Source organism: Equus caballus, chromosome 15, assembly GCF_041296265.1.
Source record: "Equus caballus isolate H_3958 breed thoroughbred chromosome 15, TB-T2T, whole genome shotgun sequence".
Lineage (NCBI taxonomy): Eukaryota > Metazoa > Chordata > Mammalia > Perissodactyla > Equidae > Equus > Equus caballus.
In genome coordinates, this window is record NC_091698.1 from 26,380,333 (window position 1) to 26,407,691 (window position 27,359).

At 48.9% G+C, this 27,359-nt stretch overlaps 1 protein-coding gene across 3 annotated transcripts in view; it reads right to left on the bottom strand.

Moving 5' to 3' along the window:
- Nucleotides 1-4,581: 4,581 nt before the first annotated feature.
- The window catches only part of CNGA3 (cyclic nucleotide gated channel subunit alpha 3), a 45,715-nt gene continuing 22,937 nt past the window's right edge, over nt 4,582-27,359 (bottom strand). The window contains exons 3-10 of one of the 3 annotated variants that reach the window (XM_070236130.1): nt 25,701-25,814; nt 23,290-23,469; nt 20,076-20,126; nt 14,703-14,705; nt 13,691-13,759; nt 12,274-12,381; nt 10,084-10,190; nt 4,591-7,604 (exon numbers count right to left, since the gene is read on the bottom strand). In XM_070236130.1, the coding sequence (XP_070092231.1) occupies nt 6,199-7,604; nt 10,084-10,190; nt 12,274-12,381; nt 13,691-13,759; nt 14,703-14,705; nt 20,076-20,126; nt 23,290-23,469; nt 25,701-25,814 (2,038 nt within the window). In that variant the 3' untranslated portion in view covers nt 4,591-6,198. Of the gene's footprint in view, nt 7,605-10,083; nt 10,191-12,273; nt 12,382-13,690; nt 13,904-14,702; nt 14,706-20,075; nt 20,127-23,289; nt 23,470-25,700; nt 25,815-27,359 lie in introns of those variants that run through there. The other 2 variants (XM_023618611.2, XM_070236129.1) reach the window with 2 other exon arrangements.

Genomic DNA, 27,359 nt, shown 5'->3' on the forward strand with positions numbered 1-27,359 from the left:
GCGGTGATGAACTAATGCTACCTCACCAACCACTGAACAGAGAATGTACTGCTGATGCCAGCAAGAAACACTGCAGGCCAATATTGGTCCAGCTGCCACCCCTGCCCATGGAAAATGGGTGATGTTGCTGTGCATTCCCTTCCACCAGAGAACTTCTTATTACTGCTTCATTTCATCACAACCTCCTCATACAAATCAGGATAGATGAGCCTGATTGGCTAAGCCTAGATCATATATCTACAGATTTTTTCTAGATCATATATCTGCAGGCTGGGCTGCAAGGAAGGCTGGAGAAGCAATTATCTAAATACTGAGTATTCTGTAAAAGGATGCAAGTACTGCTTTACCTTAAGTTTCAGAGTGAATTATTCCTCAGATATGGGAAGTAAGTTCAAATTTTGGCTCACAAGAAAGTTCCTGTTACACTATTTGGGAACACACAGGGACTAACATTTATGCTAAAGAGTTCCGTTTATTTACAGAAGATGTAAAAGATAGAAATAGGGATCTCTAACACTCCTGCTTGCTTTGTGGAGTCTATCAGTGTAATGTCAAGAATACGAGTTCTAAAGCTTGTGTTGTGCTTCTTCAGAGTCCTGTGGCCTGAGGCATTTTACTGAAGTTCTATGAGTCTTTCTAATAGAGTTTCTCCATTGCTGTGAAAATGAAATGAGACTGATTCATTCAAGAAAGGAGGCAAAAACTGATAACCTGGCTAGAGGCTTATTGATTTTATTGATCTTTTCAAATAACCAGCTTTTGGTCTCATTGATTTTCTCTGTTGATTTTTTCTTTTCTATTTCATTGATTTCTGCTCTATTTTTTATTATTTCCTTTCTTCTGCTTACTTTGGATTTAATTTTATCTTCTTTTTCTAGTTTCCTAAGGTGGAAGCTTAGATGATTGATTGATTTTAGTTCTTTCTTCTTTTCTAATAAATGAATTCAATGCTATAAATTTCCCTCTATATGCTGCTTTCTCTGCATCCCACAGGTTGTTGTCATTTTTATTTAGTTCAGTACATTTTAAAATTTCTCTTGAGATTTATTCTTTGACCCATGTGTTATTTAGAAATGTGCTGTTTTTTGGGGTCTTTTTTGGTGAGGAAGATTTGCCCTGAGTTAACATCTGTTGCTAATCTTCCTCTTTTTGCTTGAGGAAGATTGTCCCTGAGCTAACATCTGTGCCAATCTTCCTCTATTTTGTATGTGGGTTGCCACCACGGCATGGGTTTATGAGTGGTATGTAGGTCAGCACCTGGGATCCTATCCTGTAAACCCCAGGCAGCTGAAGTGGAGCACATTATGCCACCAGGCTGGCCCCATATGTCATATATTTAATACAGTTAAATTCATCAGTCGCAATCTCCTTTCCATCCTGGGATTGCCCCATATCCTGGTTGATATTTTAAAATTTGCACAAGTTAAATTTCACCTTTCCTGATGTACATGTCTGTGAGTTTGGACAAATGCAGAGTCATCCACCCATTATCCCAGTACCACACAAATCAGTTCCATCATTCTAAAACTTCCCCTGTATGTCCCCTTTGTAATCAACCACTCCACCCTCCCTCAACCCGTGACAGCCGCTGATCTGTTTTCCATCCTTATAATTTCGCCTTTTCCAGACTGTCACATGAATGGAATCCTTTTGTATGAATCAATAGCTTGTTCATTTTCGTTGCTGAATAGTATTCCAATGTGCAGATGTGCCACTGTTTTTCTATCCATTCACCTATTGAATGGCATCATGATTGTTTCCAGGTTTTTGGTGATTATGAATAAATCTGATATAAACATTTATAATCAGGTTTTTGTGTGAATATAGGTTTGTAATTTTCTTGGGTAAATACCTAAGAACGTGATTGCTGGATGATATATTAAGTGTATTTTTAACCTTGTAAAATATACCAAATTGTCTTCCAAAGTAGCTGTACCATTTTGCATACCAATGCATGAACTGGCATCCATTCAGCAACGAATGGGAGTTCTGGTTACTTCACATCCTTGACAACACTTGGCGTTGTCAGTTTCTCAGATTTAGCCATTCTCATAAATGTTTTTTAGGAAAGAAATTCATAAGCTCTTTTCTTTGCACAGAGTAGGCGTACATTAAAAAAATCAATTAATAAATGAAGTTAATTATGTTCAAAGAACAAATGCCTAAAGAAAGTGAAAAGCTTTCCCCAATAGGTGTGATACTAACTGAGGAAGTTTATATTTTAGTATGAAGAGCAGCCTGGCACACAGGAGGTGCTGATGAGTGATACTTTCCCTCATCCCCATCCTGTCTTTTCTCAGAGATTTCTGCATTCTCAAAAGGAAAAAGCTTCCAGTCAAGCAAGGAAGCTTTGACGGTAGACTTTCAGATATCAATCACTGGAGAGAGGGTCATTAATTTAGACACTCGGTCTTCACCACTTATTCCAAGTTCATCTAAGGTAGGGCCTCAAGTCTGTGGAAGACATTCTGTTGGTCAAGTCCAAAGTCCTACTCTCTGCCCTCACTTTTCTAGAACTCTCTACTAGGAGGCAATTGAGGAAGATGGTAAGGCAAGGGGAGGGGAGAAGGGACTTCCTTTTTCCTGTTTGCCTGCTGTCCTGGTTATATAGCCCTAGCAGCCACAGATTATCCTGGCAGTGGCAGTTGATTCCAGACTTCCTTTGGGACTTCCTATGAGACTCCCCTGCAATGCTCCTCTTCAGATAATGTCCAAATCTCCATCTTTGCCAAACTCCTCTGAGCCCCTAAATTACCCATAACAGCCAGCAACCCCTCCTCAGAGCTCTGGGCTCCAGCTCTGAGGGGCCGTCCTCTGAGCATCCCTTCCCTTGTGTTCCCCCAGCCCTAGGGGCAATGGTTCCTTCCTGCAGTTACTCTCTCTGGACAACCTCAGTGCTCCACTTCTGTTCTTTCAGCCCTCCATCCAGCCCATGTGATCAATTCCCTGTATTAAATTCTTTTTGGTGAATTACCTACCATATTATATATTTGTCCTCAGATTCTCATATTTAGGTTATTTCCTTCTTTTATATTAAAAACAAAGCTGCAGTCAATATTTGTACATGTCTCTGGGTACATGTATGTAAAGGCTTTTCTATAATGTGGAGCCAGAAGCAGGGTTCCTAGGTCACAGGTACAAGCATCTTCAACATTACTAGACAAAATCACTCTCTGCACTTTAGAGAAGCATTTTTATTCACCATATTGTTCATCACTGTTTGCATTTCACCTCTCCTTCCTCAGGGTATTACTAATGGCGCCAAGACCCAGAGAAGGAAGCTGCCTTGGCTTCTATTTGATAAAATCCTGATGAATTTTATAAACCAGAGTTTGCTGATAAAGCAATAACAGATCCCTGGCATTGTTTCACTTTGATAGTTGGTAGCATCAGATCTGCGAGGGCCAACACTCAGGGAGATGGAGCAAGCTTCTCTCTTGATGCTTCAGTTGAATTACAAGTATTTTCAGACACTATACTGGTTACTGCCAAGGTACACTTTATCCAACTCTGTGTGGTTCCTTGAGGTCTGGCAGTTTGGGACTTTACAAGCCTGAGGCACTGGAATCTTTGCCTGGCTGGGTTCCCCAGAGCTCCAGCCCTCTCATGTGAGGTTTTGCCACATCCCATCTCCTTGGAGTTCTGCTAGGGAACCATCAGTGTGTACCTCAAATGGACTCACCAACATTTTCCTGTCTCAGGAACTCTCTCTCCTGAGACACACACACATACAGACACACACAGAGACACACACACACAGACTTCCCTGAAAAAGGTGAAAAGAGAAGCTGTCTCCCAGTGTGGGTCCCCACGGTTGAACCTGGTCCAGTGGGAGGGGCGACCTCCAGCCACAATGGCTGGGAGACCACAAACCCTGTCTCAGATTCCAAGACGGTGAATAGGAGTCATGAAGAAAACCAACCTGAGACTCAGCTTCCAGCCATCTTGGCAGCTGGAGGCTGACTAGAGGAAATTGTATCCATTTATTCCTCTAGGAAAATAATGTGATGTTTTCTGCACCTGGGTAGTTTAACAGGCCATCCCCATTATATTGTGTTATTTAAAAGTTTATTCGCAACTCTGTGAGGTGGGCAGTATCATTGCCATTTTTCGAGTGAGGAAAGTAAGGCGTCAAGAGGTAAAATAACTTGTCTGAATGGCAGGGTTGTGACTTGAACCAGAAGAGGCCTGACTCCCCAAAGCCCACGTTCTAACTTCCCACCCAAACTCCTTGGCATAAGCAGTGGAAGAAGCTGGGACACACTTACCCGGGCTGCCCCCCGCCTCCAGCCCACCATGCCTTCCCGAACTGCCTGGACAAATGGTGCCAGAAAACTTAGCATCGTGCTGGGATACACTTCTTATATATTTGAATGCTTTGACTTCGTTGCTCTTGACTGCTGTTGCAGCTTCGGTTACATTTTCTCACCTGCTTCTGGCTGTGCATATCCCCACACGGGGCACGTGCCGTCTCCTGCTCACCAGCGCCTGCTCTCTCTAGGGAAGCCAGCTTCATTGCCCTAGTAACATAGCCAGGACTGAACCTTCCCTTTGACAAAATCTGAAGCAGGAGTCAGTCAATGTTTTTTTAATGTAGGTCTTTATTTTTCCTGTGCAAATATGAATATAGGCATAATTAATAGTTAAGGCTTTTAAAATATGTGCATTTTGAGAATACATCACTAGTTACATTTTGCAGTTGATATGAGCTTGGATCACACCTTCCTTTAAGAGACCTCTTAAATTCACTTAAAAAAATTAAAATGGCCCAATGATCCATAATAAAAACCAGAAGAGATTCATATGAACCCAAAACACATGCTTGAAAGTGCAGCATCTTTCACATGAACTATACTAGGGCCCGGTTACATGGATCATGACATCAGACCACAGAGACTTCAAAGCTGCTGGAGCAAAGCCGGCCATTTTGTCCCAGAAGGAGAGAAAAGAAAAAGAAAGAGGAAGAGGAGGAGGAAAAGAAGGGAAGGAAGGAAGGAGAGAGATTGAAGAGAAGAGAAGGGGAAACCCTGCACATATGGCTTCTCTGCATCAGGAAAATGATTCATTTTTGGGTAATTTACAGTGTGTATTTAAGCAAAGGATAGACCATTGAGGTCATAATTCACAATCATAGAACCTGAATATATAAATGTCTTATAAAATGCTAATGGAATTCTATTTACTGGGTTACAAAAAAGAAAGCTAGTTTCTGTACTCTGCACGCTTCTGGCTAGCTAAGAGCTTCGTCTGGGGATGTAATTCCAAGGGAGGGTGGGGCTTCCTCTGTGGGGGTGGAGGGGCAGTTTGCAAAGACACAGCCTAAGAGTCTCGTCTTCTAAAAGTTCTGGTCGTCAGCTTTATTTGGCTTAGGACCCCATTCCAACCTCCAACCTGAAGGGCTCACCTGGAGCACAGCTCTCTTGCCGCAGCCAGAACAGGCCGCCCCAGAGGCCCCGTCCCTGGACCGGGAGACAGGCTGTCTCCGAATCTCTTTGGCCGATGAGAAGGAGGGGTCTCTTTCCTAACCGAGATGCTCTTTTCCGTGAAACACACTCTGGCTTCACAGGGGCTGGAGGGCAGGGAGTCTGGATTTGCTCCACAGACGTGGCGTGACCTCAAATGGGGTGGCCTCGCTTTATCCCTTGTACTTGTCACAGAACGACCAAAGGCCAGAGTTTCTGGGGTCCTAAAGAGCACCTGGGGAGATACCAGATTCAGAAAGATGCTCCAAACTGTCTCATGTAAGGTTGAATTTGAGTGACGACGTTGTATTGTCAGCTTCTGATATGTCTCCCTTATCAGAGGAGGTGGGGTGACGTGTGGGAGGCGGAGGGTGACTACAATATTCCATTTACAAGAAAATGAAGTCCAAAAGTCTAAGAAATCCTCGTGCATAAAAAAATAAGAGTTCTGTGCACACCCTTTCCTATGTTTGGGTTGGGGACACCTCATACTTTAAGAAGCCCTGTGTCACTCAGTGTTTCATGTGGACCTCACAACAGCCTGGCACCTAGCTGGTAATGAGTCCTGTTTTCAGATGAGGAAACTGAGCCTCTCTCCCAAGGCCACACAGCTTGCAAAGGGTAAGGAGAGCTGGAAATCAACCCTGGCCACGTCCCGTGTCGTCTACCTGCGGCCACAGAGCATCCCACTGACAGGACCGTGGGAGACAGAAGACAGACATCTGCATTGTCACTGTTATTTGGCCTCTGTTTTTGTAGCATCCCCAGGAGCTTCCCCATCGGATGGGACATCTGTCCCACAGATCTTCACCTGGCTTTCCAGCTGGCTGAGACGCTGCTTCACTCTCATCTGGGTGGAGTTGTACTCGGCCAGGAGCCGTGCAAACCTGGTCTGCAGGATGTCCAGGGAGGACTCCAGGTGCTCCACCTTCTCCTCGATGTCCTTGGGGTCCACCCCGGCCTTGGCCAGTTCCTCGTCAATCAGGTTGTCCTTCATCAGGATCTGTCGTCCCTTCTCCTCCAGGGCCTTCTTGGCATCAGGGTATTCAGTGAGAGCCTCCATCAGATCATCCTTGGAAAGGCAGAACAGGTCTGAGTAACCAATGCTCCTGATGTTGGCCGTCCTGCGGTTCCCTGATTTGCTCCCCTTGATGTTTAAGATGCTGATCTCCCCAAAGTAACTCCCATCACTGAGGACCACGAACTGTGTGATCCCATCGTCGGCCACCACAGCCAGCTTGCCCTCCTTGATGATGTACATCTCCCTCCCAATGTCCCCCTTCTTGCAGATATAATCCCCAGGGCTGAACACTGTGGGTCGCAGCTTCAGCACCAGTTCCACCAGCAGCCCCGCCTCGCAGTCCTGGAAGATGCGGACTTTCTTCAGAGTGTCCAGGTGCACATTGATGGCGATCTCGGCCTTCAGCTTGTCTGGGAGGCTCTTGAGCACCTCTTTCTCATCCACTGTCTTCCTGTTGGCCCACAGGTAGTCAAACCACCGGATAACCCGTGTCTCCAAGTCCTTGGTCACCTTGCGGAACTGCATGTACTGCTTGATGGAGTCAATCTTGGCCTGGAACTCGGCCCGTGAAGCATTCATGTTTGAGATCATGGAGCCCACATTGCCCACAATGGTAGCAAAAATCAGGACACCTACCAGGAAGTCTACGACCACAAAGAGATACTCCTCATCTTTCACAGGGGGTGGGGTCTCACCGATGGTGGTCAGGGTCAAGGTGGACCAATAGAGACTGTAAATGTACTTCCTGGAGAGCCGTGCATTCTCAGGTTTTGAAATGTTTGGATAAACCCAGGAATCTGTCCCGAAACCAATAAACTTGGAAATGGCAAAGTAGATGCAGGCATTCCAATGGATGATGATGAGGATATACAAGACCAAGTTCCCAATCCTGAACACATTGGGGTAGTTGGTCCTCGTCTCCGTGCGGTCAAAGAATTCAAAGAGCCGGGCAAACTTCAGTAGGCGGTTGAACCTCAGTTCTGGGTAGTTCATGCCGAGCTTAAAATAAGCCAGGTCCGTGGGGACCAGGGACAACATGTCCAGCTTGAATTGCAAGGTCTTTGTGTAATGCTTCCACAGCCTCTTGGTGTCCTTGACCATCAAGCCCTGCTCGAGGAAGCCTAAAGAAGAAGATGGAAGTCACTTGGGCAACAGGGTCTGCCTTTTTTTGACCGTGGTTCACAGAAAGATATCTTACCTTGTGACTACAGAAGACGTAGTTATACATATATAACAGAAACAATTTTCAAAAACCACATTTACCATTACTACAGGAAATGCACTTGGTTACTTTCTATTCTACGATGTTCTAATCTATTTTATTTGATTAAAAATATAGATCGATTGGGTAAAATTAATTGTGGGTTGGTTATTCAATGATAGCAAAGAATGATTATTAAGTTTTAAAAGATAAATGGAAGTTATATTTAAAAAATGTGTCCTTTAAAGTTAGAGATACACACTAAGTGGTTACTGTCTGAGATTTGCCTTAAAATACTCCAGCCACGAACAGAGGGTGGGTGATAGATGAAACAAGATTAGCAAAATGTTGATAACAGTCGAGCTAGATGAGGGTACGTGGGGATGCATAATACTACTCTCTATGATTCTGTGCAAGTTTGAAAACATTAACAATAAAAATCTTAAAAACACAGGTCATGGCCTGTCAAATTGATTTGCCCAGTCACTAATGGAGCATGACCCGTTTTTTTAAAACATTGCCCAAGAGCACAGTTGTTCTCCTTCCTGGTTGCACATTACTGTCAACCAGGGGGCCTTTAAAACACATGAAGCCTGGGACCCACCCGCTGGGACCCCGCCTGCCTCGAGATGGGCTGGCCAATGGAAGTTGCGAGGCATTTGTACTGGTGAAATCAATCAAGTAGACCATGACTTGCATTCTTCTTCTCCTTCTCTTTTTCCAAAATATTTTCAAATATGCACAAAAGTAGAGAAAATAATATATGAATCCTTTTTAAATTTTGATAAGCATCAGAATCATCCTGAGGGTTCTGTAAACCACCAAGTGCCAGGTCCATCCCCAAACTCTGGTTCCATGGGTCTGGGGCACTTCTAACAAAATGCAAGTGATGTGCTGGCCCAGGGCCACACTTTGAGGGCTAGACTGAGATAGGACTGCTCCATCTGTGAAAAGCAAACATCAAGTTTGTTGTCACATGTTAGGGACACCCTCCCTCTTGGCTCCCAGGCCCTCTATCATTCTTTGCATACACTGTGTTAATTGAGTGCCTAGATCATTATGTGGTACACCTTGTGCCTTGGAACTCCTCGATACTTCTTTACTACGTCTTCTCTAACTCTGACAACTTTTCCCATTGAAGGATCATCCATGACCACTTGGTTTCTATGCCCACCTGCCCCCTCGCCCCCCCTCCCCGCTTCCCTGGCTTCCTGCTGAATCTTAAGTTGCCAAGGACAGTACCCAAGCACAAGAAGGGGTGGAGTCAATGCCGGAGTGAGGGTGACCTGTCCCACTGAAGCTTGGTTGAAACAGGAACAGTTGGCCGAATGAGTCCGGCCACTCACGGGGCTTTTCTGTCTCAGTGGGCTTATGTGACCATGGAGTGGCTGACCACCAGGACTGGCTCAGTCACCTATGCAAGCCTCAAGCTGTGTGCCTGAGGTCTTTAAGTGATGATGCTGGGCACTAACATGGAAGCAGATGGGGTGCCAGTCTGGTCCTGCTGGGTAGTGACTGTGGACTTTGGGCAAGTCATTCAGTGTCTCTGAGCCTCAATTTCTAAATCAGCAAGATGGAGATAATCACACCAGCACCTCTTGTCTCCTGCAGCAGTTCTAACGAGAAAAGAAGACGTGCTTGAAATGCTTCGTACACTGTGCAGTCACACCGAGGTTTCTTGCTGTGATCTGGTGGTGTTTATATCGACAACCATGGCATGGTTTTTAGTTCAAAAATCTCGGAAGTGACAAGCATGGCCTCCACCAGCTTATGTGATGTCTCTGAGCAAATTTGAAAAAGGTGCCTCAAGGGTGCAGAGCTTGGAGCCTAAGGCATGGGTGGGGTTTCAGCCCCTACTTACAACCGGAGGTCACCGAAAGAAAGTCGTCATTTGCCTAGGCCCTGCTTCAAATTTTAGTTCTCCATATATTAAAACTCCTCTGCAGCCACAGAGTAATATGTCCCGGATCCACTGACTGTCCAAGAAGAGGAACTCCAAGGCTGAGCCGGCTCTCCCTCCTGCTTCCTGCCATGTCCAAGAGTCACAGCTGGAGGGGTCCTTTGAGATGACGGGTTGGCCGCCTTCTTATTTCAAAGTTGATACAGATGAGGCCCAGAGAGACAGCTCGACTTGTTCAACGTCACACAACTAGTTGGGACAGCAGAGACCCAGGTGTCCTAACCCTTGCTTAGGGTCTCATCCAAGGGGTTATTGTGGCACCACCCATGCTCACTGTTGGGGGTTCCTCAGACCTGCCTGGCCTCTCCTGGTCTGGGGTAGGTAATGTCCACCCTACTGTTCTGGATCTCCCTGAATGTGCCCCTGGTCCCCCTCCTGATGCACTCTGTGTGGTCTGTGGGCCGGCCCAGAGTAGTCCCCAGGCCTGGAGCACACTCACCTGTCCGGGCTCTCACCAGCACATCCAAGCCATACAGGACATCTGCTGAGTAGTCCAGGACCAGCCACAGCATCAGGTGGTCAGACTGAAGCTCATCAAAACAGGCCCTAAACAAGTGCGGGAAGGAGCAGGCATGTCAGGGACAGGGACCAATGTGGCCCCTGCTCTGTGCTGCACACAGTGGGTTGATCCATCCTGGTGGCAGCCCTGCTGCATGGTTTGTACCCCGTGTCATCACTCCAGGCTCTGAAGAGCTTTTCTGTCCCAAGGTCACAGAGAGCTGGGATCAACCCCAAAGACGGGGCCCTGTGGCCTCTCAGCGGTAAGCTCTGAGACCCCGGGAGTGGCAAACTTTCTAGGCCTCACCGGTGGAGTCAGGTGAAGAGGCTCAGGACTTGCCCTTTCTGGGATCAAATGCCAACGAAAATATAAGAATTTCTGAGAGATTAACCACTGAACAAGCCAGTAAATATTTTCTACCTCCTAGATCTTTATCCTCGCTATTCCTCATAAAGGCAATACCCTCAAAGACCCCTCTCAGCCCCAAAAGAGTAGCAGTTGCTCCTGTGTCCCCATCCTGCAGCTTGCTCAGCAACCGCAAAGTCCCCTGCTGCCCCTTCAGAGCAGCAACAGGTCCCTGCAGCCACAGAGCTGACACTCCAAAAGCAGCAGCTTGCCTGTGTGTCCCCTCCTGCAGGTGTGCTAGGAAAGGCCCCAACTTCTCCTCTTTCTCACTCCCCACCCCAACTTACCCTCAGGAGAGCAAGGGATCACCCCTGGCCCAGACGATCCGGAGAGCCCTGCTCACACTGAGACAGCAGTGCAGGTCTCCGCTGCATCCCTGACGTGCAGCAGGATCCGGGGCCTCCAGACCCACCGCTCAGCCTCAAGAGCAGCAGCTTCGTCTTGCGGGCTGGCTCAGGATTGCCCCAGAGCCCACCATCTGCTCTCAGAACAGCGGGCCTCCCCTGCAGCCTTATCTTGCAGTCGGGCTCGGGAAAGCCCCAAAGGCACCGCTTACCCTCACAGAGCAGCACCTCTGGCCGGCATCACGTTGTGGTCCTACAACATGCTCAGCAAAGTCGCAAAGCCCCTGCTCACCCCCGGAAATAGTCCAACCCGTCCTGCAGGCTTGCTTAGGAATGCACCCAAGCCCCCTGCCTCCCCTGCACCGCCACATCTACCCTCAGAAGAGCAGCAGCTCACCCTCATCCTGGTCCCACAGGCCCGCTAGGAAGGCCCCCAACCCCTTGCTTACTCTCAGAGAGTAGCAGCTCACCCCTTATCCCACCCTGAAGCTTGCTTAGAAAAGCCCCGAAGGCTCCTGTGTACCTCCAGAGGAGCAGCACCTTGCCCCTCTGTTCCTGAACCTCTGGCTCAGGAACTTCCCACAGCCCCGGCCACCCTGGGAAGAGCACATATACCCCACGGCCCCCTGCTTACTCTCAGAAACGCGGCGTCTTGTCCCTGCATCCCCGCCCGCACCTTGCTCAGAAATGCCAGCCAGACCCCCGCCTGCCACATTAGAGGAGAAACAAGGCGCCCTCCATGCCTCTCCTGTAGACTTTCTCAGAAATGCCCAGAAACCCCCGCGTGCCCAGACAGCAGCGGCTCGCCCTGCATCCCCGTCCTGCAGCTTGCTCAGGAAAGTTCCAGAGCCGCCACTTATCCCCACAAGAGCAACAGCTTGGCCCTCATCCCAGAAGTACACACTTGCCCAGGAACTTCCCAAAGCCCACATCTAACCTCACAAAGCAGCAGCGGCTCACCCTGCACACCGGAACTGCATCTTGCTTGGGAAAGCCCAAAGCCCAGCTTACGATCAGAGATCAGCGCCCTCCCCTGCTCAGGAATGCCCCAACCCCTACCCACTTCCCCTCGAGGAGCAGCAACTCGCTCCTGAATCTTCCTCCTACAACTGGATTAACAGGGCTCCAAGGTGCCAGGACCCTCTGTTGATCTCAAGCACAGTCCCCATCAGTGCTTCAGAGAACTCTAATGGTCCTCTTTTAGATCCTCCTTACAAATGGAGAAACCGAGGCACATATAGCTGGATGGTGATTGTGAGGGGACCAGAAGTCCAGCCTCCTGAGTGGGACTCAGAGCTCAGTCTGGAGGGCTGTCTGCCCTCACTCCCCGCCCCTCCCTCCCTGACCCTCCCAGGCTGGAGGCCCCACCCCACACCCATACCTGCACACGAGCAGACACCAGTTATAGAAGACGGGCAGGGCAATGGCAGTCAGCCAGTGGTAGTACACGTTGCTGGAGGGGTCCACCACAATGGGTTCCTTCTTCTTTCTGGAAACACGGAGACACACAAACAGTGCAGTGTGTTGGAAGACCACAGCATTGGAGGGTCTTAGAGACCTGGCCTAGCTTAGAGACCCTGGGGCAATTGCAGGCTGAAGCTCAAGAGATGGCAGTCCAAGGACAGTGTCCTGTCAGTCTCAAGAGGTCACACAGGGTGTCCCTTTATGGGAAGACAGGCTGGGAACAGGGCAGACTCTGCTCCTTCCCTCCTTGCTCAGCTCCCCAGGAAGCCACAGTTGACTATAAAATCACGGTGATGTCACGCCCCTGTGTCCTGGGGTGTCCTCCATGCCCTTCAGGATGCTGAGAACAAACATGCAGCATCGTGATGTGGGAACTGTCTGGGGGAGCTTTGTGAAAATGCCATTTCCCAGGGCCCACCTGGACCACCATCCAGGGCTGGGGCCTGGAAATGTGCATTTTAACATTGCCTTAGGGGGTTTCTGAGGCTGCCCCTCTCTGGGCTGAATTTGGGAGCCCTGGGGCATTCCCTTGGGAACGCTCTCCATCTGGCTCACTGCATCTGTGCAGACATTCTAGAGACTCATTTCCAGGCACTTGGATCCTGCCTGTCCATCAAAACCACCAAGCTGGGACTCATCTAGGTTACATGGGCCAACAGTGAATGGAAGGAGCAGCTCAGGGTGCCTTCCGGTTTTATTTTCAGGATTTTCTGAGGATTACAGTTTACAGGCAGTCCGGGAGAGTCTTCTTTTTCTCTGTGTCCACGTTCTCCTCCTCCACTCCACAGCCCCCACATGCTGGCCCAGGCCTGCCGGGCTGCTCCTATGCCCCAGAGGAGACCCTGGGGTGCCTTCCTGCCTTCGCCTCCACTCAGTGAGTGACAGATCAACTGCTCACTGACAGGGCTTTGGAATGTTCCCGACGCTCATCACCACGGGGTTTGGATTAAAGTTCGTGAATAGAGTTTTCTAGTGCCCAGGAAGCCTCAACTTACCCCAACTGTGTGGACGGCCGCTTGTGTGGACAAACAGAATGCCTGGGGAGAGGACACGGGGCAGGTCCACAGGGACAGCCCCGAATTGCTCCTTGGTCTACCTGTCAGCCCCCTTTGGGCTCCCAGAGCTGGGGCAAGACTCTTCCTGTAGAATGGGCCCCTCACGTGATTTCAGGATGCCTGACTCCTGCCGGGGCAGGCTCCTCTTCCACAGCCCAAGCAGGCCCCTCTGACTGAGCCGCATGGCCTTCAGACTCCCCAGCCCTGGGCCCCGGGAGCGGCAGGCCTGCGGTGACCTCTGAACCCCTGCCTTTGGAGGCAGCTTTTCTCAGTACTTACTCCTCTTGCTTGGGGCAGTTTTCCTTTTTCTCTTCCTTTTTCTCTTTCTCCTCCTTTTTCGCCTTGTCACTGGATGATACAGGGTGACATTTAGCAATTTTCATATGCCAAGGACACTACCAAGTGGAGAGGGCAGGCTATGGTAACATGGAGGAGAGGGGGTGGTGTAGGAAAGGACGTTTCCAGCACGCTGGGAAGAAATGAGGTTATTTATTTCAACATTATAATTATAATAATATCTTTATTATTATATATAATAATATATATAATATTATATATATTATATATAAAAAAATTATTATATATAATAATATCTTTATTATAATTATAATTACTATTCCTGGAGTGAGGTAAGCCACCCCCGGAAGCACACGCTGTATACACTGAGGTATACATGTACAGGGGTCAAGTCTAACGTTCTACAGTTCCTGACCTATGTTCATGAGCCCCTAGGAACTCACAGACAGCTTGAGACGGGAGACATTTTGAGGTAAAGGGAAATAAACCCCAAACCACACATTTAGGGCGGAGAAGTCACTTGGAGCTTTGGAAGTCACATGTAAAGCCGTCAGATCTGAGGGAAAGGTGTGGCCTGTTGTTTGTTGTGGATCAAATGAAAACCTGGCCCTTGCCGGACTGTGAGGCGGTAGGTGGAACAGCGCCCCTCCCGCCCACATCTGCAGGAAGGTCCCCAGGTGCAGTGTCTCCTCAGCACGTGGCTTGGCCCTGCTTCGTCTTCTTTATTGCATGTCTTTCGTGGGCTAGGCATGGTTCTAAAGGTTATCGTTAACAGTTATAGTAGTTCTGCAAGCAGGCATCATTGCCCAGGGAACAGTTGAGGAGACCAAGGTGAAAGGTAAAAGACCCAGTCTGCCCGATGGGGCATCCACTGGAATCATCTCGGGCCCCTCGGATTCCTCTATTCTACATCCCTGAGGAAGGCGCGGGCTGAGAAATAAGTGTCTGCAAATTAAACCCTTGTTGAACAAGACCAATATGATTTACCCAGAACTTCCTCAGGAAATAATCCAAGACGTGTGTGAACACGCATCGAGAAGAATCACTACCATTCTGTCTAATAGTCAAAAAGTGTAAGCAGCCTAATCACCCAACAGTATGATCTTCATCATCAATGACGGAATTTGATGAGACCACTTGAAATGGTATTGAGGGAGAATATTCAGTGACATGGGAAAATTTTCCTAATATTTCATGAAGTTAAAGAGCAGACTGCAGGGGGCCGGCTCTGTGACTGAGTGGTTAAGTTCACGTGCTCTGCTTCGGCGGCCCAGGGTTTCGCTGGTTTGGATCTGGGGCGCAGACATGGCACCACTCATCAAGTCATGCCGAGGTGGTGTCCCACATAGCAGAACTAGAAGGACCTACAACTAAAATACACAACTATGTACTGGGGCGCTTTGGGGAGTAGAAGACGACGAAAAAAAAGATTGGCAACAGCTCAGGGCTAATCTTTAAAAAAAAAAAAGCAGACTACAAAAGAGTTCATAATAATAGCTGTATTAGTTTTCTATTGCTGCCAGAACAAATTACCACGAATTTAGTGGCCTAAAGCGACCCAAATTTATCATCTTGCAGATCTGTAGGTCAGAAGTCTGGTCTGGGTCTTGCCAGACTAAAGTCATGGTGTCGGCAGGGCTGTGACCCTTTCTGAAGACTCTGGGGGGAATCTATTTCCTGCTCACTTGAATTGTTGGCAGAATTCGATTCCTTGTGATTATAGGACCAATATCCTCATTTTCTTGCTGGCTGTAAGCTGAGGGCATTCCCAGTGCTTAGAGGCTGCTCCATCTTTGGTTCACGGTACCCGACCCCCCTCTCCAAAGCCAGCAACAGCAGGTTCAAGATGACATCTCTCTGGTTCTCTGCAGCTGGGAGAGGTTCTCCACTTTAAAGGATGCATGTGATTAGATTGGGCCCCACCTTGATCATCCAGGGTACTCTCCCCACCTCAAGGTGCTTAAACTTAATGCCTAGTACAAAGTCCCTTTTGCCGTGTAAGGTAACATAGTCACAGGATGTGGGCATTAGATCACGGGTATCTCGGGGAGCCATTATTCTACCTACTACAGTCTGTCCTTTGGCCCTCAAAGATTTACATGCATTCCATGTGCAAAATGCATTCACTCCCACTCCAAGATCTCCCGAAGTCTCATCCCATTATAGCATCAACTCAGCATCCAAAAATATCATCTAAGTCTCATCAGCTCAAAAGTCCCAAATCTCAACATCTGAATCAGTATGGGTGAGGCTCGGGGTGTGAATCACCTGGGGCACGAGTCCTCTCCACCTGTGGACGTGTGACACTAAAGAAACAAATCACTTGCTCCCAAAATACAATGGAAGGGCAGGCATAGATAACAGAGCTAGATAGTCTAGCTCAAAAAGGCAGAAGATGGAAGGACAAAAGGAGTCACTGGTCCCAAGCAATTTTGAAATCCAGCAGGGTGATCACCATTACGTTTCAAGGCTTAAGAATGCTCCTCTGTGGTTTACGCCTCTGTCCTCTGGGTCATGCTCTCTTTTTCATGAGAGGTAGCACCCTTTCTCATGAAAGATAGTTTGTAGCTGAGTGGTCTTATTAGCTTGTTTCCCGCATCTAGAATTTAGGGGTCCAGTAATATTCCTTCATTTTGTACTGTTTCTGTCCCTTCAGGTCCAAGCTGCCAGTGTTTGTGCTGGTATAAAATCTTCCAGAACTTTGTGAGTCATGTATACCAGGGGGATGCTTTCTGCTAGACCAGAGACTCATCCACAGATCTTTCTGAAAAATCTCATCTCTGTTTTTGGCTCGAGCTGGGATGGCTGCGGGGAGCTATGCGCCACACCCTCAGTCTCTTCCGAGAGTCTTTGGTGTGACTCAGTGCTCGACCTTCTGATCTATCTGAGCTATTAGCAAAAGGTTGTTCAGCCATACCCTCGGGTCTCCTGACAGTGAGTTTTTAAAATCTAGTATCTTTTGTCACTTGAGTAAACTGAAATTTCCAAAACCATCAAGTCCTGTTTCTTTTTCATTCTACAGTTCTTCCCTCAATTTATCTCTCTCCTCTCAATTTTACCACAAGCAGCAGGAAGAAACCTGTCGCTGCCTTCAACGCTTTGCTTGGAAATATCCTCAGCTAAATATTGACGTTCATGGCACACAGGTTCTGCTTCCCACACACCTGCAGGCACAATTCTGCTAAGTGGTTTGCCGTCACAAAACAAGACTCTCCTTTCCTCCGGTTCCCAACAGCCTGCTCCTCATTTCCTTCTGAGCCCTCACCAGCAGCATCCTCAAAGTGCAGGTTTCTACCGACAGTCCATTTATGACCATTTAGGTATTAGGTATTCAGGCAATTTAGGTTCTCTCTGTAGTGCTCCTCATTTCCTTCTGAGCCCTCATTGGCAGAGTTTTAACATCCATATTTCTTCTAACAACCTGTTCAAAGCAATCTAGATCTTAAAAAAAATTACATTCCTTAAAATTCTTCTACCTTCTTCCTAGTGATCAATTCCAAAGCCACGTCCGCATTTTTAGGTATTTGTCACAGCAGCCCCCACTTCTGGCATCAAAAGCTCTGTTATTAGTTTTCTATAGCTGCCATAACAAATACCACAGACCTAGGGGCCTAAAACAACCCCACTTTTTTATCTTACAGTTCTGGAGATCAGAAGTCTGGTATGAGTCTGACTGGGCGAAAATCAAGGCGTCACCAGACTGCACTCCTTTCTCGAGCCTCTGGGGAGAATCTGTCTCCTGCTTGTTTGGCCTGTTGGCAGAACTCAGTTCCTTGAAGCTGAAGACCAAGGTCCCTGTTTTCCTGCTGGCTGTGAGTGGAGGCTTTTCCCAGCTTTTGGAGGCTGCTGCATTCCTTGGCTCATGCCCCCTTTCCTCCGAAGGCAGCAGCGATGGGCTGAGTCCTTCTCACACTGCGAATGTCTCCTCCTCCTTCTTCCGTCTCATGTGTCTCACCCGCTCCTCCACCTCCCGCTTCTGCTTTTAAGGACTCATGTGATGACCTTGGGCCCACCTTGATAATCCAGGATAATCGCCCCATCTCAAGGTCCTTAAATTTAATCACATTTACAAAGTCCCCTTTGCCATATAAGGTATCTATTCACAGGTCCAGGGGTTACGACATAGGCATCTTTGGGGGAGGGGGCTGAAATTATTCTGCTTGCCACACTGGTCAATATTTGTTGAGCACTTACTATGCACCAGGCACTGTTCTAAGCATGTTACATATATTAACACATTTAGTCTTCACACAGCCCTGTAACTAAGACACCATTCCAAGCCCTGTCTTACAAGTCAGGAAACTGATGCACAGACAGGTCAGGTAATTTGCCCAGGTCACAAAGCTCTTAGGTGGCCAAGTTGGGATACAAATGTTCTTAACCAGGATCTATATTAAATACATTCTATCTATTTTTATATCTATCTGTCTGTCTATCTATCTATCTATCTATCTATCTATCTAGTATATATACCTAGAAAAAACTTGGGATATTTGCCAACACGTTAAGAGGGGTTGTCTCTGATGACGGAATTCTACTGTTAACATGAAGTGCACTTTTTGTGGGTGTATGCTCATGGGTGCTTTTCTGTGTTTTAAAAGTTTTTGACAATGAGTGTATTAATAAATTGAGTAACAATAAGAAGTTATTAAAATCGTTAAATGAGAAGAATAAGGACAGTCACCCATCCTCTGACGTCTTGAGTCTACTGGAGTCTGCTTCCTGCCTCTGGTCTTAATGTCAAGGCACCGGCAGAGGGTGCTGCCCACAAGCTTGTCGGCACATTTAGCCCTGCTGGGAGTTTAATGACACCAGGCTCAGCCACCCTTGCCCAGGGCTTTTGGTCCAGGATTTATCCAGGTCTGGGCCTTTCCTCTGGCTACCAACCTGCTGAGGGCCTAGGAAAGACCCAGTGCCATCCAGCTGCGTCCTCAGATCCATCCAGCACTGCCCCAAAAGACCTACTCAGAGCTGTGAAATGATGCTGCTTTTGGCTAGGAATAGTTTGATCCGGCAGGGAGAAATTGTTCAGGACCCATGAGACCAAGTGAAAATGCCAGAAATGTGGTGGAAGAATGGAGGAGGGTGTCCATAAGAATTATTTCCGTATCTTCTGTGTCCAGGTGGCCCCGTTTTGGGACAGCCTCCCATTTTGTCCCTCGGTCCTTGGCTGCAGTGTGGACCCATGATATGAGCCCATCTGAAAGGATTTATAAGAGCCTGGTGCAACCAACACCATCTGCCTCCATCCTTACCCACAGCCCAGCCTCAGGACAGAGAAGCCTAGAGACCCACAGGACCTCCACCGGTGGTTTCCAGTGCCCTGAGCCTTTGCTGATTTTGAGACTCAGCACCAGGGTTTCAATATCAGGTTTGGCTTTACATCCAACACATAGTGCAATAACCATTATTTTGTAGTTAAATCATTTTTCTTGATTGCTGGCATTTAGGTCTCTGAATTTGATGTCCAAATTTATGTAAACAAAATGCAACAGAGGTTCATGGAAGGAAATGGAAAAAAGTTCTATCAGAAGAACAAAGGGAAATAACAAGAAAAAGCCCTGGCACGTTTCTCTTTCAATTGGAAGTCAAGAAATTGGTGCTTCTTGTGGATATTGAGGGCTTTCTCTCTAAGATGAGACCTCTCATGAGACCCCCACGGTATTCCATAAAGGGAGACTGGAGAACAGTGCACACACGCACACACGCTAACACACGTGTATGCCCACACACACATGCACACGCCCTCCCTGGGCTCTTGGGTGGCGCTTGTCAGAATCACACGTCAAACTGATCTGCCGGCTCAGCATCTGGTGATGGAAAACAATTACAGCGCGTCACGATTTCAGAAGGCTAATCTCTGGAAATATTTAAATTTCCTTTTTCCACTGCCCCGATTATACCCTTCAAATTGGCCCAAATTGGCCTTAAGACAAGGGCATTTCACTGGCACACGGGAGCTTGAGGTTGCAGAACAGAAAATGCATTCTCATCAGAAGGAGAAGACCCACTGCTCTGTAAAGGAACCCCAGTTTGCCACCGTGGAATATCTAGCAGTAGAGGGTGTTAAAACTTAAAACATTTATCCGATCCAACCCTTTGCTTTATAGATAAGAATAATCAGAGACAAAGAGATAAAATGACTTGTCCAAAGAAGTCATACAGAGCAGGTCCCTTCCCTCTGTTTGTCCATGGGGACAGATTTCCAATAAAAGGAACAGGATGCTAGAGTAATCTAGTGGTGTTTGGGTGGGTGGGAGGCAGGAGCACTTAAGGAGGGAGGCAAAGCTGGGGCTTCCATGGGGAGGAGGGTGGCCACAGAGACGGGGGAGGCAAGCGGGGCCCTGCGGCGAGCAGAGGTACTCACTTCTCTGAGTTGTTGCTGGAGTTGACATTGTTTCTGGCCAGGGGCCAGCCGCTGCAGGGAGGCGGAGAGAACGCAGCATGGGAGTCTGAACTCAGTTCGGATCGTGGGGACCATTTGCCCCCAGGTGACTACTCTGGGGCCCCCACCCCCGGTCTCCTGGGGTTCACACAGAAGCACACTTCAAGCACACAGCTTGAAGAACAGAGGGTGTTGTTATTGTCAGGGGCAAAATTTTCTGTGACTAGTTAGCTGTGGGGGAGAGGATGAACGCTTGGCTAAACGGAGGCTTCTGAATAAACAGGGATTAACTGCTGGAATCCCATCCTGCCTCCTGGCCTCGAATTCCGCTCGATTTCCTTCAGTTTAACCATACGCCGGGCAGCGTGCCAGGCTCTATGAGGGGCACAGAAATGGACCCCCTGTGGAACCTGCCCTGTGGGTGCTCTCTGGTGAAGCAGGTCGAGAGCCTTCCCCACCAGAACGGACACATTCAGCAGCCACGACGACTTGCTACCTCATCTGTAGAGGCTTGGCTCTCCAAGGGTGGCTCCCTGGAAACTCGATCACAGCAGCGGCTTCCAATTTGCAAAGCAAAACATAGACCACGGGCAGAATTGTCCCAGTGTTTAGTCTGTCCTTGCTGTGTCCCCTGCCCCCATGTTAATCCTAAAACTTCAGGCCCTGCCACCTGATCTGTGGGAGAATTGGCTAGAAGGTGGGGGCTAGTTTTGCACCCAACTGGACATTTATTTAAAGCTGAGTCGCTCAGTACCTCATGGTGCTCTATAGGAAAGAGTATTATCTCCAGGTGTCCAACTGCTGGTACACGTTTTTGACACAGCTGGTGTCAGAAATCCAGCTTGGCCTCACAGAGCTGGGCGGTGGCTTGCTTGTCTGTGGTCACTGCAGACCGCTCATTGGAGACCCTGGGGACCAAAGCTAGTGGCCAGTGACACGCCAGCCCGACTCTCAGGGCCCCTCTTCCACGATGCTGAACATCTCGCCAAATGCCATTTTGGTCCTTCTGCTCACCCTGCGCTAGCCTCCCTCTCCCCGACCAGCACGTGGCTCCAACTGCGTGTTTCAGGATTGGTTCTGATCATCGGAAAGCCGTCGAGGAATCAAAGCCCTGGGAGATCGCGAAGGAAAATTTAGCTCCTGGGGTGCAGTGGCCCACGTTTACCACGCTTCTGTGCCCATAATCTCATAAGGCGAAACCCACAGGAGAACTAAGGCCCGTCTCTGCACACATTTTGCATTGCCAAGGGACTTAGCCTGGAAAATTCAAAGTCTTCCTCCCTAAGGAGGCCTCCCTGATTGATCAGCTATTATTCTGCACCACTGCATTCATCTACTCACTCTGAACCTTCCAGTGAGTGGACAGGCATCTGTGGTATAGTCAGGGCTGCCCCGACGGGGTCCTAGCTCAAGCCTCTGCTCATCTGATCACACAGGGAAACAAAGAATCTAATGTTCATTTCCATTAGTCTAAGGTTGTGGAGAGGAGAATTTGATCAATTAAGCCAGGGAAGTCTCTGCTTTCCCAAGAGGACTGAACCAGTCTGGCTGGCTTGCTAGCAAACCTCTTTCTCCTCCGCCCCTCCTGTTTCTCCTCCTGCCTCTCTCTCTCCATCTTCTCTTTTTCTTTAGCTGCCATCTCCCCGTCTTCCTGGCTCAGTAGTGAACAGCACACAGGCTTTACAGTCATGGAGCTCCCTCACCGTCTGGGATGTCTGGCTCTGGGAACCTGGGATGACCCTGCACATGCCCAAGCCGGCACCCAGGCCCTCCACGGTCCCTTTCCCGCAGCCCAGGGAGTCTGAGGGTTTGTAGCCGAAGCTCGTGTGAAAATGTGAGCCTGAGAATGCTGTTCCAGGGGACCCTCGGAGCTCAGCCAGCCGCTCTCACACCTTTCCCCTGCAATGAAGACTAAACGGGGGTCTCCTAATGTGGCCACCAGCAAGAAATCTCCTTGAAGTCTCGTATTTTCTTAAATACGCCTGTACATTTTGCAATCTAATTCATAACCTATAATAAAAATATGCTCCCCCCACATACATATACACATACAAATATGGAAGCAAGATGGAAGCTTCAGGAAGATCCATCTTGTTTCCTCTGAGGCGTCAGGACCTTCACTCCCCAGGGGCCCAGATGCCTACACCTGAGTCCTTCTTCTGCTCTTTGACACAAAGACAGATGGCATTTTCTCTAGCAAATTCTATAGGGACCGTCTGTTCTGCCACACTCCTGCTTATTTTCATCTTTACGTCTTGTAAATCTTGGCATTACCTACGGAATTCGGCCGCAGGATCTTTTTAAACCCCCTTTTTCAGAAAGCAGATTCTGAGCCAAAGTCCTCGCTAAGAGGACTTTGTGAGGCTAAAGAGAGGCCTGCTTCCCCTCCTTGTCCCTTCCACCTGCCCTGACCGTCCTGAAGAGACCTCGGCTGCTCAGAGACAACTGATACAACCTGTGGTGGCCCAGCAGTCTCCCGGCTGACCACTGGGTGGGGAGACTTCTCAAGAACAAGAAGGGGGAGGCCGCAGCTCTGTGTGTGGGCTGTGTGTGGGGCGGGTCCTGGGAGGTGTCAGTCCAGCACCTGCCAATTTCTCTACCTCTCTGTGCCGACGGCATCAGCCACAAGCTCCCAGTCGGGCGGGGGGCCATGCAAGAAGATGCTCAGAATCCTTGCTCTGCAGATCCTTCTCTTACCAAAAAGCAAACACTCTCCCCATCCCCCATCCACCGCCCCCCATAGTTCTTAACCTGATCTGGGACCTGGATGATTCCCCTTGAAAATTCTGACCTTCTTCCCAAAAAAATGCACATATACCTAGGCATACAATTGTGGATTCCATTTAGATACTCCTTGAGGCTCCTGGTCTAACGGACTGGTGAAGCCAGTATCCCCAGATGGTTTCTGAGAACACTAATTCCAGGGAGCTCCACGTAGGACGGGGTCAGTGGTAGAATGAGGCTGGGGGCTCTGGTTAAAGGGTCTCCTCTCCTGCAGGGCTTCTTGGATCTGGACAGGGACTGTTAGAGTGTGGCTGCTCCTCCAAGACAGATTTCTTCTTCAAGGAACTGCTGAGGGGGCGGGGCTCCAGGGTCACCCTCGGGTGTGGTGGATCCGGGCTGCACAGAGCAGGCAAATGCTTCCTGCCCTGCCCTGTCTGGTGCAGGCAGCTCTTGCTCTTTTTTGGTTTCTTACCTTCTCCCTCTGTTCCGTGGCTCCTGGCTGCTCACGTTGGACTGGGCATTGCTTTCTCTACTGGACACCTCCTTGAGCTCGGCTCCACCAAAACGCTCCAGAAAAGAGTCAGGTCTCCCGTCTTGGCGGTGTAAGTGCCTGGAGGCCCAGGCGCGCAGCGAGATGATAAGGTGCGACAACCTGGAAGGGCACAGACAGCCAGTGGGCACAGAGAAGGAGTTGGAAACCCTCTCCTCAAGGGTCCGAGCAGAAGCAGAGATGACCAGCAGGACATGGTCCTGGGGCCCTGGGGGCTCAGGTTTGCACCTCCCCTCTGCCGGACCATTATTCCCTTCTCCTCTGTCACCTGCGGCCTGAGACGGAGCTTCTCTGAAAAGAGACATTGTCTTCTTTAGGGCTTTGTCCTTTTAACATCTTGACCCTACCAAAGGCACGATCCTTCAAACAGGGCATTAGCCAGCTTTCCTGCCTGTCCATCCTCTTTGCCCCTGTAGGGCTCTGTTATGACCAGGAAGCATAGGAAGAGTAAAAATGCATTTCCAAATGGTAGGAAATTTAGAGCAGGGTTTAAATGCACAAGCACCCGGATACAATTTAGATTCTTTCCCCAACTCTTGTCTTACTGTTTCTCATACAAATTCTCGTTTTCCCCCTAGACCTGTACAGAAGTTCCTTTGCAGCTTGCCCTGACCCCTCTCCCAGAGCCAGACCCCACCAAGGCCTCAAGCTCTGAGACCCCGCAGGCCTTGTCCCCAGAGCTCGTCTTAGCTCCAGCTTTTGTGGGAAGCCTTCCCTCAGCCCTGCCTCCTGCCATCCCTGCCTCTGCCCGAGGGGAACGGAAGAGAGACTTGACCCTGTATCTCGGGGCCTGGTTTCCCTGATGTGGCATCCTCAGTGAACGCCCCGTCCCCAATAAAATCAGTTCTGAGTAACCTGGAACAATGTCATGAATTGTTACACACTTTGACCCTAGTCACACTACCGTGACCTTAGCCAAAGAGAATAAATTGAAGCAGGAAAACTTCCCATGCACAGAGATGCTTAGAGCCGATGCTGCAGGCATACATGGGGTGGCTGCCCAGCCCAAGCTGTCTGCTCCGGATGCGCCCCACCCCCCCATCCTCCCTCTGCTGAGGATGTGGAACCACGGTCATACTCCCTGCTCCAGCCTCAGCCAACAGGCTCAGGGATGGTCACCTGACTCGCAGGGAGTCACTCAAACCTCTGAACTAAGAGCCACTCCAAGATGGAGTTGGGCGTTTCAACTCAAGGTCATATGGCAAAGGTCATTTTCAGCTTGTGCCTGCTGATGTGTGAGCAGAGAAAGCCGGAAACAGAGAAGACATGCAGAAAAAAAGTGCAAAGACCATGAAACTCCACGAGAAAATGAGAGGGAGAAGGCAGCTACCTTCCCAGCTCCCCGTCATGAGCCCCACTGGCTCCCTTTCCATGAGGTGGCCTGTATCTTAGGTTCCACAAGCCCTGCCCTGGGCCCTTTAACTTGAGCTGGTTTGAAGGCATTCACTTCCCTGCAAAGAACCTTAAGACAGCATTGTAAGACAAAAACACTGGAAATCACATAAATGCCCAGCTGTAATGGGACTAGTGAAATAAATAATGGTAGCATCCTCCACAGTGAAAAATATGAAGAATAAATAGATAAATTAATATTTTGCAATAACCTTAATCAAAAACCATAGAACAGATGACTATGTAAAATGACTATGGCATTGGTTAAAAAATTTGGTGGAAGGAAATCATGAGCCCTGTTGTGTTGAGCACCTGTCGTGAGTCGGCCCTGGGCTCTGATGCAGCCCTCCCAGCCGCCTGAGGGGTAGGCACTGTTGGACGCGTTTCTAAATGAGACTTGAAGAGGTGCAGTGACTTCCTCGAGGTGGCAGAGCTACGGAAGGCGGCGTGCAGCTGTCATCAGAAGGTAGACAGAGCCTAGTTAATCTTCCCAATGCTTTTGCAAGGGTGCATGCTATGGTGCATGCAGGACTGAGCACCACCGGAGGCTCTTTGGGACAGTGTCACTATTGTCCTCTGCGTGCCACTGTGGTCCACCCTATGGTCTCCCACGTCTGGCTGGTCTTTTTTCTGAATTCTTTTCTGAAACTTCCCTGGTTGGCTTTTTTTCTGAATTCTTCCAGAATTGAGCCAGACCTCAATATCACTTTTTATTAAAGCAATTTCAGATAAATGCAGTTTTTCTTAAACTTTTCTGAGCTCAGAACACCTGACCCAAGAGGAAATTACTGACAGATAGATTTCTGACCACTCTTCTCCTGCCCCTTTCTTCTCTCAATCTTCAACCCCACTGTACCCACCATTTCTCCCTGAGACGTGTCTACCTGGTTTCTGCCTCAGTCTCCCGCTTCCCAAGGTGAGGGCCCAGAATGGTGAGTTACCTGGCAGGCCCGTGGCCAGTGGAGGAGCGTGTTCTGGGTTCAGCCAGTCCTCTGGTCTCCATGGCGATCCCTTGCTGCAGTTCTGACGATGTCTCCTGGCATGGCGAGTGGGTCCTAGGAAATCAAATATGCAGCAAGCTAAATTGATTTCAAGCTCATCTACCTCCCGGACACACTCAGAAATGAGAATGCCAGATGCCCTGCTTAATGAGGAAAGCCGCCTTCACAGATCCCCAACCTGGGGGCTCCCACTTCCGTTCATTCTCCAGTAGGATCCAGCAGATCCCGGCTTTTAGGATAAATGTGGCCCTTCCTTTATAGTAAGCCTGACTGAGGAAGGTGGCTCATGCCCAGCTACTGCCCATGGGCTGGGGGAGAGGGGGCAAGGCAGCAGCGAATGGTCCTCTTCAGAGCACCGGCGGGGGGGTCCCAGTGCCTGCCATCCAGAGCCATAGCAGCTATTTCCATACAGTGAGTCCAGAACATGGATTTGGGTTTAAGTACACCTCTGCATACCGAAATTCTACCTTTGAAGGCAAGATCAGTGTCGCCTCCTTCAAGAGGCCTTCCTTAGCTTGCCCTCCACTTTGTGTGCTGCAGTCACATGGCCTGGGCAGTTATTGGCCTGCTGGCCAGGCAGCCTCCTCAGGAGCCTACTGATTAAGCAGAGGGTCCTGGAAGATTGTGTGGAATTGACCCAGCCCGCCATGGGCATTTGTACAGTGCTTTCAAATGAAAATCCATTTCTACTGTGTCCTTTTATTTTTTTTTGGTATAGAAGATTCGCTCTCAGATAACGTCTGTTGCCAATCTTCCTTTTTTTTGTTTGAGGAAGATTAGCCCTGAGCTAACAATTGTGCCAGTCCTCCTCTATTTTTTCTTGTGTATGTGGGTCACTGAAATGATGGCCTGATGAGTGATGTAGATCTGTGCCTGGGATCTGAACTCATGAACCTGGGCCACCAAAGTGGAGCGCACAAACTTAATCACTGCGCCACGGGCCATCCTCTCTATTGTGTCCTTATACCACACCCTAACCTCTGTCCCCTGTGATGCAGAGGTAACTGGGCTGGTGACCTCACCTGTGCAATTCAGGGTGAGAAGCACGAGCACACATTGGACAGGTGCTCACAACTCAAGGTGAGCGCCAGTCAGCTCCGCAGAGCCTGGTGTGGGTTGAATCGCCTGGATAAGCCAAAGTGTTTGGGCATATTTTCCTTTCTTTCCCTTTCTTTTAAACATCATAGAGTTAAAGTTTGATCGGCCTGATTAAAAGTCTTCCAGGCATTGGCCTCCAGAAATTTGCACTTCATTCTACGAATCTTGAAGAGCCCAGGCAAGACAAATTAAGTCTATCACGTGACCGATCCAGCCTAATCAGCCTTCTTAACAAGGTGGCAAGAAGCAGGCAAGAATTAACACCAGGGAAAGGCTCCGTCTCTCCCCAGTGAGTGATTCGAAGGCAGTCCTGAACCCCAGCCAGTGAGCTGCCGCCTCCTCCTTCCTACAACATCCCTGCATCTCCAGCAGCGGGGAGCTCTCTACCATCCTGTGGCCCATCCAGGCCATCTTCGCACAGCCCCGACTGCCACCAGGCTCTTCCATCCTCAGTCTCCCCATATCAGTGCCACTTTTTCTTCTGGAACTGTGTGGAATCAG